A 15,922-nucleotide genomic window follows, 5' to 3' on the forward strand; every position below is an offset into this window, starting at 1 on the left:
ATCCCTTCCCTATTATAATATGCATAACTTAACAATGATAAATGGTTGCTATGTTATAAATTACAAACTGTAATGTTTCTATAAAAATGTACGAATAAAGTTTTTTCTTCTGAAATGTTTTGTATGAATTTATTGGAACCATAACACCTTTTTTACCATATAGGTGAGTTAAACAGGAGTTGCTAATATTATTTTCAAGGTCAGAACTAACACATGTAACCCAAGTGACTGAATATTTTAAAAGGATACAAATAAATCATATAATGAAAATTTAGTTGATTTAGTACTTTTGATCTTAGGTTACTATCATTTGATGCATCTGTTATGGAAATACTGAAAATTAAAAGTAAATAACAAAATAATGAGAAAAAATGTTTAATTATACATATTTCTTAAAATTTCACAGAAGAAATGAGAGGCCGGTAAAGGCTCCAGCAGCCCAAAAAGTGACCACAAAAGGGACAAAATTGGTTCAGAAGATGAATAAAAAAATAAGAAAATCAATTAAAATTCGAAGGAAAAGGTATGTCAGTTATTTGCAGGTATTCTCAGATATGTACTATCACACATGTAAATAAGAAAAAACAACAAAACAATTAAATAACTTTGTTACCATAGCTCCATTAAAAACGACAGAGAAATAAATAAATATTCTTAAAAATAATAACAAGAACAAGTGTCCAATGTCTAAGAGTCAATGTAGAGTCTAGCATCTGATGGGAAGAAATCTCAGCAAAAGGACCTCTTTTCTGCAATTTTGTGTTGCAGACTCCACAGGAAGGGATGGATGTGAAGTGTAATTTCTGGATCCTCCAAAGCGATGACATCACTGTCAATCTGCACAAAAGAAAAATACATTAGTTATAAAAAATAAATGAATTTTATTTAAGGGAAAAAACAAGTCCAGTAGTATTTTCAGAAGCGTAAATAAAAAAGTGATAAATGGAGCTTTTTCTTTCTTGCTGTGTGCAAACATTTGACATAAATGTACTTGTTGGCCATTTATATGCCCACTAAAACTGGACAAATGTGGTTAATCAGGTGAATCCGAACGGACTATAAAAATGCAACTGAGAGAAAAATAGTAGACTACAAAAGAGTTAATCATCTGATTCTGCAGAACTACGTAAATAATGACGTAACGTTAAAGCTTCCCGGTGCTTCAAAAAACCCCGCCCAAAAATATTTTTTTTTAAAAACTCGCTCTATAAAAAACAATAATAAACTGTACCCTGTAAAGTTTGTAGCGGTGCCGATAGCTTAATGTGGGTGCTACTGTGCTTTGAAAATAGTAAACACATTGCTGCGGTTCTCTGTTCCATGAAGAAGAAACGGCGGTTGCCGTGGATATGTAACGCTACTCTGAAGTGTCACGTGACTTCCACCACCTGAACTTTATTTAAACTCGCGCAGATACTGAATAACAAAACTATAATATTGTATTAAATGTTATGAAAGGGTATGATTCAGTGACGGGGGACCGTCGTTTACAGACTGTTTGTTTGACAATGAGATAATAAAAAGAGAGAACGTGTCACGTAAAGAGAAGGCTGAAAACTGAACGTTAAAGTTATTATGTTGGAGTGTAAACTAAAGCTCAGTGGGTATGCATAGTACAACACAACAATCTAGACATATGTGAGAGTATTTTGTAAAGACTATAAAAAAAAGAAATTATAAGGTAGTTATTTGGGGGGTGCTAAACATATCACAAAGCCTTTTTTGCACCAGCTATGCAAAGCCTTGCATGGCTGATCCAAAATGCTAGCATAGCCTGCTGCCCGTTCATTTACAAGAACCAGTTTGAAACAATTTCTTTTTTACTTACCCTCTGTTCTTCCAGTAGCGAAATGACCTCCTCTTTAAGCCTTGAGCGTCCAAAAAGACACTTGAAGACGTCGATTTTGTTGGTTCCACTCCTGCAGCTCCTTGGACTCTGCAGTGCTGAAGGATTTGCCTCACTGTAGCGCATAATTCTGAGATTAGAGTCAGAATTCTGAAAATAAAGTCAGAATTCTGAGATTAAAGTCAGAATTCTGAGATTAAAGTCAGAATTCTGAGAATAAAGTCAGAATTCTGAGGATAAAGTCAGAATTCTGAGATTAAACTCAGAATTTTCTATGACCTTTTTTTTTTGTCCATGGCCCTAATCCTCTTCCGTACTACCCAGCTTGGAAACCACAGAAAAAAAATGTTCCAGTCAGCAGACCAATCAAAATCTTCGTCCCCTTTAGTGGAAAATCTACACAACTCACAACATCTTCAATGCAAAGCTGTGAACGCATCTACAGAGAGAAACATTTGTACTCTTTACCGTTCATGACCACATCACTCATGGATCCTCTGCACATCATTATGCCTCTTCTCTGGGGTAACTTTTTCTTTTACTATCGTTCATAGTTGATCAGGATTATTTTACATGACTTGATTGAATGAATTGAATGAATTTCAATTTAAAATTGTGAAAGAAATCATTTTGTTCATGGCATCTGTCTTTCAGGAGCAGTTTCCTGCAGTTTTAACTGGACTTCTGCATCAGTGTCTGAGGTGACAGTCAGACGTGGAGACAACATCACTCTCTATTGTGACTGTAAAATGGGAGATGGAGAACTGACTGTGTGGTTCAGAAACTGTTCTAATGAGAACCACACTGTTCTAGTTCTAACTGCAGAGGCCTACTTCCAACAGTTTGGGAAAACTCGGTTTATATGGACAAAGAACATTTCCTCTGATTCCTACGACCTGACGATCATCAATGTCACCTATTCTGATGAAGGATTTTACTACTGTGCAAATGAAAAAAATAAGGTGGAAGACAAAAAACAAGTTAATGTGAGGAGTTTGTATAATTACAGCAGTATCATCAGAAAAATCTCAGTCAGTACCGGTAAGTATTTAACTCAGATGACTTTTTGTGAAACTGTTCTTGTTTTTATTACATATTTAATTAATCAAGAAAGAAACAAAAAATGGCACAATTCCATGTAAATTCAAATATTTATTTGTAAATTGCAATACAATTTAGCTATATGTATTTAACATAAATTTCGTAACAGTAATAGTAACAACTATGAGCTCATTGAGCTTAGGCAGTTCCGGTTTTAGGCACGGGCAATACGGGCAATTGCCTTGGGCTCAAATTTAAGGGGGGGCGGTGTCCCTGTACTTGGAAGAAAAATAAATTGCGCCACTATTAGTTTTCTATTATCTGTTATATCACAGATTTTGTAATGGGCCTAAAACCTGCGAATTGGCACCCCGCAGCTGCACACACTCCTGTCTTAGAGAAGGTGCCACAAATGTGTGTAAAGGAAAAGGTGAGGGGTTGTGGGCGGAAGCTGCTGGGTGAGTACAGAGCGCAGACTTGATTGTGCAACACCTGGATAATCGTGTGCCCTTAGATTGCTCAGTTCATGCTAGTAATGTCAGGCTTTGTTAACTATTGCAGACAATATTTATCAGGTGTCTTTAATTTCCATAAATGTATTCTTTGTCTGCCTGTCGTTTAATTGGTGTCAGTATTTGACATAAAGACAGCAGGTAATGCAGAAAGTCCGACAGCTGCGCTTTTTGAGATCATAAATAAACAATAGATCATATGTTTATAAAAGTATTGATGTTTTTGGAGGATTACTACTGTTGGTGTTGCACAAAATAAGGAAAATGCCAAATATTTTAGGAGTAATCCCAGTGATCAGTTCAATGATTTAGTTTTTAATGTTTTATGAAACCCAAAGAATGATATTCACAATAACAGGTTTTGAAAAAAATCAAATCCCTCTGATTTGTTTCAAAAAGACACACACAGGATGTCACACACCAAGCAAAAATGAACTTATTGCTAAAAATGATGCCAAGAGTCCAGCTCTAAAAAACTCTCAAAAGAGCAAAGAAAATGTAATAATTTAATTTGTTATTTCTTCTAATTAATATTTTCAGACTTTGTTTGTTTTGTTCTGCTGCATGTTCATCTTTGTATAATTTTGACAGAGTATGTCTTTATGGAGAGCAAAACACTATACCTTATTTAAGGTTTAACTTGATTCATTCTGGATTAATATTCCTGTCTGTCTTCATTCATAGTTATGTTCAAAAAGTTATGTTTTAAAGGTTTAAAAGGTTTAAATGCTTTAGTGTGTTCCGTAAATGTTTATCTTGTTCGGCCCCCAACCTAAAGCATTTTTTGGATTTAAGCCCCCTGTGCAACTAAACTTGACACCCTTGTAATATTCATAAAATCCATGCATTTTTTGTGTAAAATGGCCAAATAAAGATAGGGAACAAAAAAGGATATCGTCAAATTTGTATGTGTGCGCATGGGGTGTGAGGGATGGGGGTGGGGGGTTACTCCCCCGAGGAGTAAGTTAGTGTAGAAGCGGCACTGGGCTTAGGGTTAGGGATTTGAGAAAAATGTGACTTAAATAGTGTTTGTATTTTCATCGTTTAATTAAATCTCCTTTTTAATTCTATTAAACAAGAAGGAAAATGTTTAAAATACGTTGACAAATGTTAAGACTTTTGCAACCACTGGAAGATCCAGTTGTGTAGCAATTAGGAATTATTGCTGACTAAAGTCTGCATAAAATTTCATTGAAATAAATTTAAAAAAAATTAACTACACAGTTTGTTTTCTAATCACTCATAAGGTTCTTGTTGCCACATAAAGAAAAAGTAAAAAGAAAGAAAAGCAAATCTTATGTGATTTGCATCCTTTTTGGGGGAGGGAGCTACAATATTATGTAGTGCTCAGCACTCTGACCCCACAGTGAGAAGGCCCCGGCTCGGACCTTATTTTGTGGGGTTTGCATGTTCTCCTTGTCCTCTCCATCTTTCCCCACAGTCCAACCCCGATCTCTTCAGTGTGAATGCGTGTAGTAGTGTAGTGAGGCATCCTGTCCAGGGTGTACCCCATCTTCTCACAACTGTTGCTGGGATAGGCTCCAGCAACTCCCATGACCCCTCAGAATGATTAAGCTCATCCAGAAAATGAAATTTATTTTTTCTCTTTTCACTTTTGAATTATTCCTTACGACGGAGTATTAGGGCCACCAAAAAAAAAAGTAAAATTACGAGTTTTTATCTCCTTAATTTAGGAGATAAAAACTCGTAAATTTATGAGAAAAAACTCGTAATTTTACAAGATTTTAAGTCGTAAATTTATGAGAAAAAAACTCGTAAATTTACGATATTAAGTGGAAGTGAACATGCAGAGCAGCAGGTGAACGCCGCGCAGCAACAGAGCAGACCGACTAAACTCAGTTGAACAGGTGAGCTGAATGAACTTGAACGTTCCAAATATCTGGAAGCTCATTTGTTTGATTTACAATTTATTCAAGTTTTATTTATTGATGGTTGGTTTGCAGGATCCCTGCAGCCCGATGAAGCCATCGGTGTCCCTGCAGCTTTCCACTTCAATCCTTTCTTCCTCCACCAAAAACAAGATCTCCACGTTTGTGTGACTCTTCCGTCTGAGGAGGAGGATCACTTTTTTTGGCATTTTCAACGTTCTAATGCTAATATAATAGACTATTTTCATTCATCTTTGTTGTTTGATGATATAACGGGACGTTTACTTCCGCATTGGTGTTCGGATCTGATGACAGGTTCATGACGTAAGGTGACAGATGAACTTCAGGGTTTGTGAATGAAAAGGAGAATAAAAGCTGCAGCGATCCTCTGCACCCAAACGTGTCTCTGAGCTCCTTATTTTACATATGAAACTCCGCTTTACTGACACTGAACCCCGGAAAGACGGCTCCACTGACAATAATCTGATTTTGAGTCGCCAAAGGTTCAGAATCTCTTTGTTTCAAACCTATAATAAACTTGGAAATAAAGCTTCACAAAAGGCTCCACATCTTTCATCTTCAAGCGATGCTCCGATAAACGGACAACTTTGGTGTTTTCTCCTTGTTAATCTATGACTTTTTTCTCGTAAATTTACGAGTTTTTTTCTCGTAAATTTACGAGATAAAATGTCGTAATTTTACTTTTTTTTTTTTTTGGTGGCCCTAATACTCCGTCGTAATTCCTTTAAGGGCCACATGTGTTTTATTTCTTTAGATTACTTTTTAAAAAGTGCCTTAATTGTTTAAGAAACAATTACAGCTTTTTTTTATTTCTATCCAGATTCCAACAGGCCTCATAACTGTACCAGTGACAGTCAGCAGAACGATGATGTGTGCTGGAAGCTGCTCTTCTTCTCTGTGTGTCCGGCTGTTTCTGTTCTCTCCGCTCTCCTTTCTGTTCTGGTTTACAGGATTTGTCAGAAATCAGGTATCTACTAATTATATCCCTCCAATTGTTTCATCAGTTTAAAGCTTGATGCTACACCTAAACATAAATCACACATGTTTGAAGTTTAAAATGATTTGTTCTCATTTCTACAGCTACATCTTCTCAAAATTCTGAAAGAAAAGAAAACTCGAGAAATCTGACAAGACACACTCAAGAACAGGTAAGCAGCACCAATAGCTCATTAGGATTTTAAAGGTCTGTGGTTTATGTGTGATTGTGATTTTATAACACTTTTCTACCACCATTACGGCCGTGCAGTAACAAAGTCACTGATGCACACACAAACTCACACGCTGACGGCGGCCGAGCTATCGGGCGAGAAGCAGCCAGTCAGACCACCAGAAGAAATGTGGAAGTTCAGTGTCTTTCCAAAAAACACTTTGACACTTGAACCTGCAACTTTAGAATCAGAAGTCAATCTTTTTAATAGCTGTTTACATTTAAAGTTCCATCAGTTCAAGGTGTGTAAAATTTGTTGACCCATCTCATTGGGGAGTGGTGAGCTGCAAACACAGAAACCATTTGGTGGTTTAACCCTCCCAATCCAATCACTTAGTGCTGAGGGTCAAGCACTGGTTCCCATTTTTAGAGTTTTTGGCATGGATTGGTGTGGATTTGAACTTATCACACTCCAGTCTCAGGCTGGGCAACATTACCACAAGGCCACAGAGCTGGTTTACTAGAGTTTTGTAATTTTAGGCCTATGGAAAAGGAAAAAGAAAAGGGAAAAACGTTTTTCACAGCTTAACAAAACAGGTTCACCAAAAGGGTGACGAAGATCAAACCTCAATGTTCAAAGCTCAAACCAATGTTCCAGTGTTTCTCTGTTGCATCATGGTAAAGAGCCACAATGAGGTTAGTGGGACAGAGGAGCACTTATTTTAGATGTTCCAAACTCCACCATCCCTCAATGATTTGGAGATGTTTGTTTGTTAGCCTTTTGTTTTTCTTTAACTCATGACCTTTGATGCTTTTTATCACACTCAAAATATTCTCAACAAATGAAAATGTTTCATTCCAGGATGAAGACGTGTGATATGCTGCTCTGGAAATCCAACAGTCATCTATGAAACCACAGAGGAAGAGGACTCAGACTTCTGACTTTAGTACATATTCTACTGTCAATAAGTTGTAGAACATTTTCATTAGTGGACATTGGTGACCTTATTCTGCAAAAAACTAAAGTTCTGTTGTAAGAACTTATCTTGTCTGGATCTTAATTGTAAAATAAAATCTACTTCATCTTGTTTTCAATTTTTTTCTTTCGTTATTTAGACAGTTTACCTACAAAGAAATGCAGTTTTAATTAGAGAATGAATGACTTTAGTGCATTTTAGCCCAATATTTAACTGTAATTTAACTTCTTGAGAATAAACTTGGTCTAAATAAGAAAATCCAACTTTCTTGTTATTGAAAAATTGACTTGTTCTGCCCCCAAATCCAATGACCTTGTTTAATGACCTTGAGAGACTGCACACAGCCAGGACACCGGGTGTTTGAGCGGCTGCCTCTGGCAGGAGATTCAGAGCGCTGAGAGCACAGACAAATAGACTAAAGGACAGTTTTTACAACCGGGCAATAACCTTAGATAAGCAAAACATTAACACCAGGTCATTTCTAACAATTTTTTTTTTAGAGGATTTTTTTTTTAACTACCAGTAGTTATTTATTTATTTTCTTGCTAAATGCACTGATGTGGGACAGCAATTTCCCAATTTCTTTGTACTTTGTACAGAGTATCACCGTGCAATGACAATAAAGATTTATCTTGTCTTATCTTGAATTTGACTCAAATATTGAAAAAAAGTCTAACTATGCTTTTTGTTGTATTGAAGCTTCTACTTCCCTGACAGAAATGTCAGATTTTACATCTTCTTCAAGAAAACATCAAAGGCAATTTTGTTCTTTTTATATCTCTGTCACTTTTAAGACAGCCCTGCATGTTCAGGTTTCAAAGAGTCAACAGTACGGAAACAGCCTCAACCACCTTAAGATCTTCAAAAAAGAAACACACACAGGAAACCCTCAATGATGTGCAGCACTTACCTACTTGTGTATCTTAACACACACAAAACTCAGCCTACTAAAAAAGTCACTGTTTCTTTGTACTGCGTATCTGCAAAACAGATACATAAAACAGAAATGTTCTGTCTAAAATTTACAATATTAATACATTTCAATTGGTATCATAGGTGCGGTATGGTTAGCAGTCTAGCATCAAAGTGATAAAGGCCCTGGTTCAAATCCCTGCTCGGCCATTTCTGTGTGGCGTTTGAATGTTTTCAACCATGCATGAGTTTTCTCCGGGCACTTCGACTTTCCTCCCACAGTCCAAAACCATGCTTCCTGGGAAATTGTCCCTAGGTCTTCATGTGTCTGTGTGTCTCTGTGTTGCCCTGTGATGGACTGGCAACCTTGCCTTTGAGCAACAGCAACAGGGATGGGGTCCAGCAACCCCATGACTCCAAAAGGGATATGAAACAGGTTTAAATGGAATCAGGAAGGACATCAAAAACTGAAGCCAAATCATACGTGCATATCATCACACAATAAGGTGTTGCCATCCCTGAAAGAAAAAATGTCAAATGAAAAAACTTTACAGCATATTTGAGTAATGCTCTTTAGTTTGTGCTGGTTTCATGTCCAACAATATGAAGAAAACATTATGATCTTACAAAGTTGTGAGGAAACTGGAGATTCTAAACAGGACTGTAAAATAGGTAAATTAGGTTCGTTCCCCTTCAGCTTCCTGCACATAGAAATGAATGAATAATGACTCAGAGACAGTTACTTATCTTTTGTGGAGGTTTTACTTCGTACAAACACGAAGGGGACAGACAGATGAACATGGTGCATTCAAAGTCCGAACCAACGAACTCAGGGATGGGGTTGGTATAAAAACCCTGCATTTGCATATTCAGAAGATCGTCCGATGGACCTCGTGTGAAAATCACGCCCACAGGTTACTGCTGGAGAGAAGCTCCAAGGCTAAAGTGAAGATAAGTCTGAGGCCTGCTCAGCAGAACACACATGCACAGAAAAAGGGAGTATGAGAATAAACTGTGAGAACAATAGTTTGGCTGTGCTTTCTTTAAATGTAATATAATTTTGAGATGACAATACATGCTCAGTGAATTAAGTTTAAACCATTAGTGTAATAATAGTTAAAGGGAGTTTCTAACTATTCTTCACAAAAGTTAACATCAATGTTAATCTGTTCACTCGTAAAACACTTGGAATATTTCTTCAACACAAATCTTGGGTTTTTCAACTTGTGGGATATAATTTTGGATTACATTTTGATTCCACTCAGATTTTTCTGATGAAGGAAGTAAAGGAGTTCAGTGGGAGATTTTCCTGCAAAATCATTTATGGCGTAAATTACAGTCAGCTCTGTTTTTAACTGAGACAGATCAAAAAACTGGACAAGGCTACATGTGGGAATTTTTTCCTGTATTCCTGAAACTTCTTTCCAATCAAAAGGTCTGAAAACTGTGACATTGCCTAAGGCCCTGCAGACTCAAAATCTGATTGGTTCAAGGAAATTAATGTCTGACATTGATTTTGCATTAGAGGGCCTCCAGAAGGGATAGTGAAGGCCTCTTTAGCTCTGACCCTGCCTGGAAACAAAGGACAACTGAAATGCGATTAGTTAAATGCTCCAAAATGAAAATAAATGTCTGTCTGGAAGCAGCATAACGATCATAAACACAATAAATGAGAGTGAACAGACAATTTGGAATGATTTAATGAGTATGCATGGACAAATTATAATTAACACATTACTCAGATATTGTTTAGGCCTTCAGTTGTTCTGTTTGTGATGGCAAAAACAGAACAACTGTTCGATAAAGGTTAAATCTTTTGGAACGTTGAACCACCTCACCACAGTGACATACAGTTTTTTTTTTCTCAAAATCTTAAACTCAATTTAGTGGAATTTTCATGTTTTTTTCTCATTTGTTTTTTACCTCATAGTTTGGTGTACATTTCTACAGTAAGATCCAGATGAAATAAACATAGACCACCATCTCAAGCAAAAAAAATAAATAAAAAAAATAAATACTGTTGATACTCTGCTATTGTTGTACAGCTTTCGGCGAATCCCTTTACAGGTCGGCACAGTGATTCAGCTTTCATTGGTTGTTTGGCAGGTAGTTTTACATCGGTTGCCCTTCCTGACACAATCCTGTATTTTATTACTGTTGATACTATGTCTTTATCTGATTTTTTTTTTATTGATTTATTTCAAGCATTGTAGTCAAAGCAATAAAGAATTTACTCATATTTATCAAACTCATTACAGAAGTGATGAAATGCGTAGATTGAAAAGACAGAAAACAAAACAAAAATGTCACTTAAATCATATATGCTTAATTAAATACAGTGATAATTAACTGAGGTATAAGTAGAGTTTGATTTATTGCTTGAAAAGGAGTGGGAAGAAGCAAGCTTATATAATCCCACCCCTACTGAGTTCATTCATTTGATAGTTTAACAGTGTTTTTAAATCCGGTTCTGATCAGATAGATTCTCTTCAAGTAACAAAATCCAGTGCCTAGAAATGTTTGATGATCTTCAGAAAACATTCATTCATGATTTCAGTAAACAGTAACGATACCGATATGTAATAATAATTGATTATCATTAGAACACATGATAACATCAAACTAGTAATTATTGCTACACATTGCAGATCAAGTAAATAAAATCAATAGCTGATTGATTGTAATTCAAACATTCAAACATTTCAGTAATTTTTATTGCACATTGCAATGCAACACTCATTGGTTGTAATTAAAAGAGCTTTGATTATTTCACCACAGTCAAGTTCACACATGTATTTGGAATTATTCCAACACCTGTTGATCCTTAAATCCTCTTATCTTCATATCCTGAAATAAGAGTTTCTTTATATATTTTCTTGAATATTTTAATATTTGAACATTTTTTGAGCTCATTATTAAGCCGTTCCAAAGTTTAGTGCCACACACCGACACACAGAAACCTTTCTTTGTGGTTCTTATCAGTTTGATCTTGAAGTTCCTACATCCCCTCAGTCTGTAGACTCCTTCATTTTCTAAGAACTGTTTTTGGATATTGAATGGTAACGATTTCCCACTGGCTCTGTATAAAAGTTGCGCAGTGTACAAATCCACAAGGTCATACAGTTTTAAAAGTCTTGATTGATAAAATAGATTGTTTGTATGATCAAGATATCCGGCTTTATGTACAATTCTGACGGCTCGTTTTTGAAGTAAAAAGAGAGGATGTAGTGAGCTCTTGTAATTATTCCCCCAAATTTCTATACAGTTGGTGAAATATGGTAATATTAAAGAACAGTACAATAAATATCTACTGTTGTATCCTAATATATGTTTAGATTTATTTACGATTGAAATACTTTTTGAGACTTTAGTTTGTATGTGTCTGATGTGTGGCTTCCAACTTAGTTTGTCATCGATAAAAACCCCTAAGAATTTGATTTCTGTAACACTTTCGATTAAGACATTATTTATTTCAATTGAGAGCTCTTTATTTGCATTGAAGTTTCCAAAAAACATCACTTTGGTTTTATCTAAGTTCAAAGATAATTTGTTGTAATCCATCCATAATTTTATTTTATTTAACTCTGTTCACCACCTTGATAAGTTCCCTATGATTGTCTGTAGAATAGAATATGTTTGTGTCATCAGCAAATAATATGAGTTTCATAAGCTTTGAAATATTGAATATGTCATTTATCTAAATATTAAATAGCAGCGGGCGTAGAATTGATCCTTGTGGGACACCACAACTTATCTCTTTGGTTTCTGATGTATATTCGTCAATCTTGACAAATTGTTTTTTTCCCGTTAAATAGCTTTTGACCCATGTTAACGCTAGTCCTCTTATCCCATACACTTCCAGTTTGTCAAGTAGGATATCATGATTGAGAGTTTCAAATGCTTTTTTTAAGTCAATGAAAATTCCAGCTGCATATTTCTTTTTGTCCAGAGCATTTGTGATTTCCTCCACAGCATCAATGATAGCCAATGAGGTAGATCTATTTTCTCTAAAACCATATTGGTTTTCATTTATAATGTTATGTTTTTCAATAAATAAAGCTAATTTATCATTGAATATTTTTCTAAAATTTTTGAGAATTGTGGAAGAATATAAACAGGTCTATAGTTTGTAAATTGGTGTTTGTCTCCACTCTTATAGATAGGAATCACTTTGGCTATTTTCATTTGGAATCTCCCAGTTCGTAATGATAAGTTACATATGTATGTCAGAGGCTTAGATAAACTATAGATGACTTTTTTCACCACCTTCATATCTATATCCTCACAATCTTTCGAGTTTTTACTCTTGAAATTATTCACAATTGATATCAGTTAATTTTCGTTCACATCAGAGAGAAAGATTGAGTGTGGGATCCTTTCGATGGGTGGATTATTGTCTTTGCTAGTTTTGCATTTTGGAATTTCCGCTGCCAACTCTGGACCCACGTTTACAAAATAGTTATTGAGACCGTTTGCTGCTACATTGATGTCATAGCTTTGACCCTTCTCATCTGTAAAGTAATCTGGATAAGTTCGCTTTTTTGTCCCATTTTTAATGTTATTTAATATTTCCCAAACTCCCTTTACGTTGTATTTATTTTCATTCAGTAGATTATTGAAGTACACTTTTTTACTGTAACGTGTTATTTCAGTTAGTTTATTTTTATAGGACTTATATCTTTGTTCAGTTTCTCTTGTCCTCTGTTTTAAGAATTTTTTATAGAGGTTATTTTTCTTTTTACAAGCATTTTGTAGACCGGTGGTTAACCAAGGGCATTTGGCAAATTTGTTCTTGAATTTATAAATTGGACAGTTCTTATTGTAAAGTGAGCTAAATATTTCTTCACCTTGATGTCAAATAGTGCAAAAACTGGTAAATGATCAGTTATGTCACATATCATTAGTCCACTTATATGAGTGTATTCTATATTATTGGTAAAAATATTATCAATAAGAGTAGCACTTTGAATAGTGACCCTGCTGGGTCTTGTTATGGTTGGATATAAACTCATACCATACATTCTGCTGATAAAGTCGTCGGTTGCTTTATGTTTGCTGGGGTTTATGAGATCGATATTGAAATCTCCACAGATGTATAATATTTTGTTATTTAGAGAGGTAAACATCTTTTCCATCCAGTCACTGAACACTTCTAAGCTTGACCCTGGCGACCTATAAACACTGCTTATAATGACATTTTTCCCTGAATTGTTACATATTTCAATTGTAAGACATTCCAGTATTCCATCCATTGCGACAGACAATTTATCAATTACCGTAAACTTCATATTTTTTTCCACATATATTGCGACTCCTCCACCTTTTTTGTTTACTCAGTTCACATAGTTAAGTTCATAGTTTTCCAATTCAAAGTCAGCGTCTTTGTCGCGTCTGAACCAAGTCTCAGATATGGTTATGATATCGAAGGAATGCCCGATGTTCTGTAAATAGTCCTTGATGTCTTCAAAGTTGGTATACATGCTTCTGCTGTTAAAGTGAATGATTGACAGTTTTTCTTCTGGGTTAACAGAGTTTTTAAAGTCATCTATGCTGTAATATTTGCAGTCCATATTAACAGTGGAAAAGAATTGATCAGGGTCGATGTCTTGAAGGTTGTTGTCATTATCACTGAATATTTGAAGGTCGGTTTGCTCACCATTCAGATCTCTCTTAGAGTTGTGGTTGCGGGTGACTGTTGTAGAAAAAGTGTTGTTTTTTTCAGAAGCCATGGATAGTAGAGTTTGTCTCCTCGTGTCTTAACACCAGCATCTTCACGTATCTCTTGTTTAGACTGTAGTTGGTAAATATTTTTCCAAATCTTGCAGGCTCCTGATAAGAACAACCTTGGACTGCTCAGGGGAGCAACAGAGTTTGGCATAAATTTTACAGTCTTTTACCCAGGTTCCCTGAATTTTCCCCTGCCTTTTCAAGTAACGTGCTCTTCTGGCGATGTCGGCATTCCTTTTTTGGTTTCAGGTTGTCATTCATGAAAACATTGGTTCCCCTCAGATTTCTTCCTTGCTTCAATAAAGCTGCTTTGTGTTTCCGATTGACAAACTTTTAGAGGATTGCTGGTTTGTCGGTGTCTCTTTTCCTGGGAAGCGGTCTGCAGATCTCCACATTGTTGGTGTCCAGAGAAATTCCATTGGACTTTAGGAACTCCTCCACCTGTTTTTCCACAGAGCTTGTCTCCTGCTCGTCGGATTCCTCACCGTTCCCAGCGGTCACTGCATGCGAGTATGACCGGGGTTTGATTTTCAATCCGGTGATAATCACGTCGTTAGATCTGGAGATCTGCTCTTGGTCATCCATTCTTTTTTTTTATTTTTTATTTTTTTTTTAAACTTGTCCTGTCCAACAGCTAGGCAAACAGATGAGAGCTGAGGGCCTCTTGTGTTGGACATATTTTATTTTAACAAGAGGGGTTATTAATCTTCAGACAAACCAAAGGTATGTCTGAATAAACCCCTTTTGTAATTGAGGCCAAACTTTATTAATTTCAATCATGTTTGAAAATCTTTGGTGTTGGACCGGACGGAAAAGGAAAGAGGGGAGAAAGAGAGAGGGACGTTAGAGAGAGGGGGGGTAAGAGGGTGATAATAGGAGGGGAAGAGGGGTAAGACCATGAAGCAGCATAGAGCAGACAGGTTTACTGGTTGTTTATCATTACGGTACGGTTCAAATGTAGTACAAAAAGGGCGGGGCCTGTTCACACACACTCAAATATTGTCAACACACCTGCTAGCTGCAAAAATGTCCACATGTCAACATGTACACAAAACAGATAGTGTTCACGAACGCATACCTATGCCTTAAAACCAACTAGTGTGAGATCTTTCATTCATTCAATCATGCAAACTATTAGTGCAAAGGTGAGCTAACACCTGTGCTCAAGTGAGTGTTTATGTTCTTCTAAAATGGATGGTGGAATGTAAAAAGAAGGAGGAGGAGCGCCCAGCCACCCCCACACCCATACCCCCGCCGCAGCAGCAGCGGCAGCCGGAATTCCCCCAACGCCACACGGGAACAGGCAGGGAACAACCGCCCCCCGGGCGACCAAGACCGCCACCCAGGCCAGGGCCAGCAGGGCCGCCGCGAGGCCCCCAGAGCCAGAGAGCAGGGAGGCGCGGAGGGAAAGAGAGCGCCGCCCCAGCCCAGCCAGGAAAGCAGCCCCCCCGCCGCGCCGGAAGAGCCCAACGCAGGGCCCCACTGGAGAGGGACGCCCACAGCCCCAGACGAGCACCCCACCACCACCCAGGAGTTCCGGGCATCCCCCCGCCCCGACCCCAGGTACGAGTCAGGACCCCCCAAGGGAGACCCGCTCCGCACCCCAGGCAGCCACCCACCCGGCCCACGGTTGGTCCAGGTAGGAGCAAGGCAGGGGCCCGCCGCCCCCGCCCAGGAGGGGAAAACCCCGGGGAAAAAAGGGTGGCCCACAAGGGGTGTTATAAATATGGCCCGACCAGGCTCGGCCATGTTGGAAGTTTGGCGGGGCCCAGCGCCCAGGGGCAAGGACCAGGACCCACCCCCCAGGGACACGAACACCCCCGGCTCAGGTGTAATATGAACCCCCCCAC

At 37.5% G+C, this 15,922-nt stretch overlaps 1 protein-coding gene across 9 annotated transcripts in view; it reads left to right on the forward strand.

Annotated features, from left to right (window-relative positions):
- The window catches only part of LOC144981372 (uncharacterized), a 60,528-nt gene that overhangs the window by 1,777 nt on the left and 42,829 nt on the right, over positions 1 to 15,922 (forward strand). For 2 of the 9 annotated variants that reach the window (XM_078943815.1, XM_078943814.1), the window contains exons 2-6: positions 2,171 to 2,371; positions 2,501 to 2,887; positions 3,223 to 3,345; positions 6,130 to 6,276; positions 6,390 to 6,457. In XM_078943815.1, coding sequence (XP_078799941.1) covers positions 2,171 to 2,371; positions 2,501 to 2,887; positions 3,223 to 3,345; positions 6,130 to 6,276; positions 6,390 to 6,457 — 926 coding nt within the window. Of the gene's footprint in view, positions 1 to 1,843; positions 2,372 to 2,500; positions 2,888 to 3,222; positions 3,346 to 6,129; positions 6,277 to 6,389; positions 6,458 to 7,318; positions 9,372 to 15,922 lie in introns of those variants that run through there. The other 7 variants (XM_078943816.1, XR_013654443.1, XM_078943818.1 and 4 more) reach the window with 7 other exon arrangements.

This window comes from Oryzias latipes (genome assembly GCF_053564925.1).
Source record: "Oryzias latipes strain Hd-rR chromosome 1 unlocalized genomic scaffold, Olatipes_Hd-rR_3.1 chr1_Y".
Taxonomy (NCBI): Eukaryota; Metazoa; Chordata; class Actinopteri; order Beloniformes; family Adrianichthyidae; genus Oryzias; species Oryzias latipes.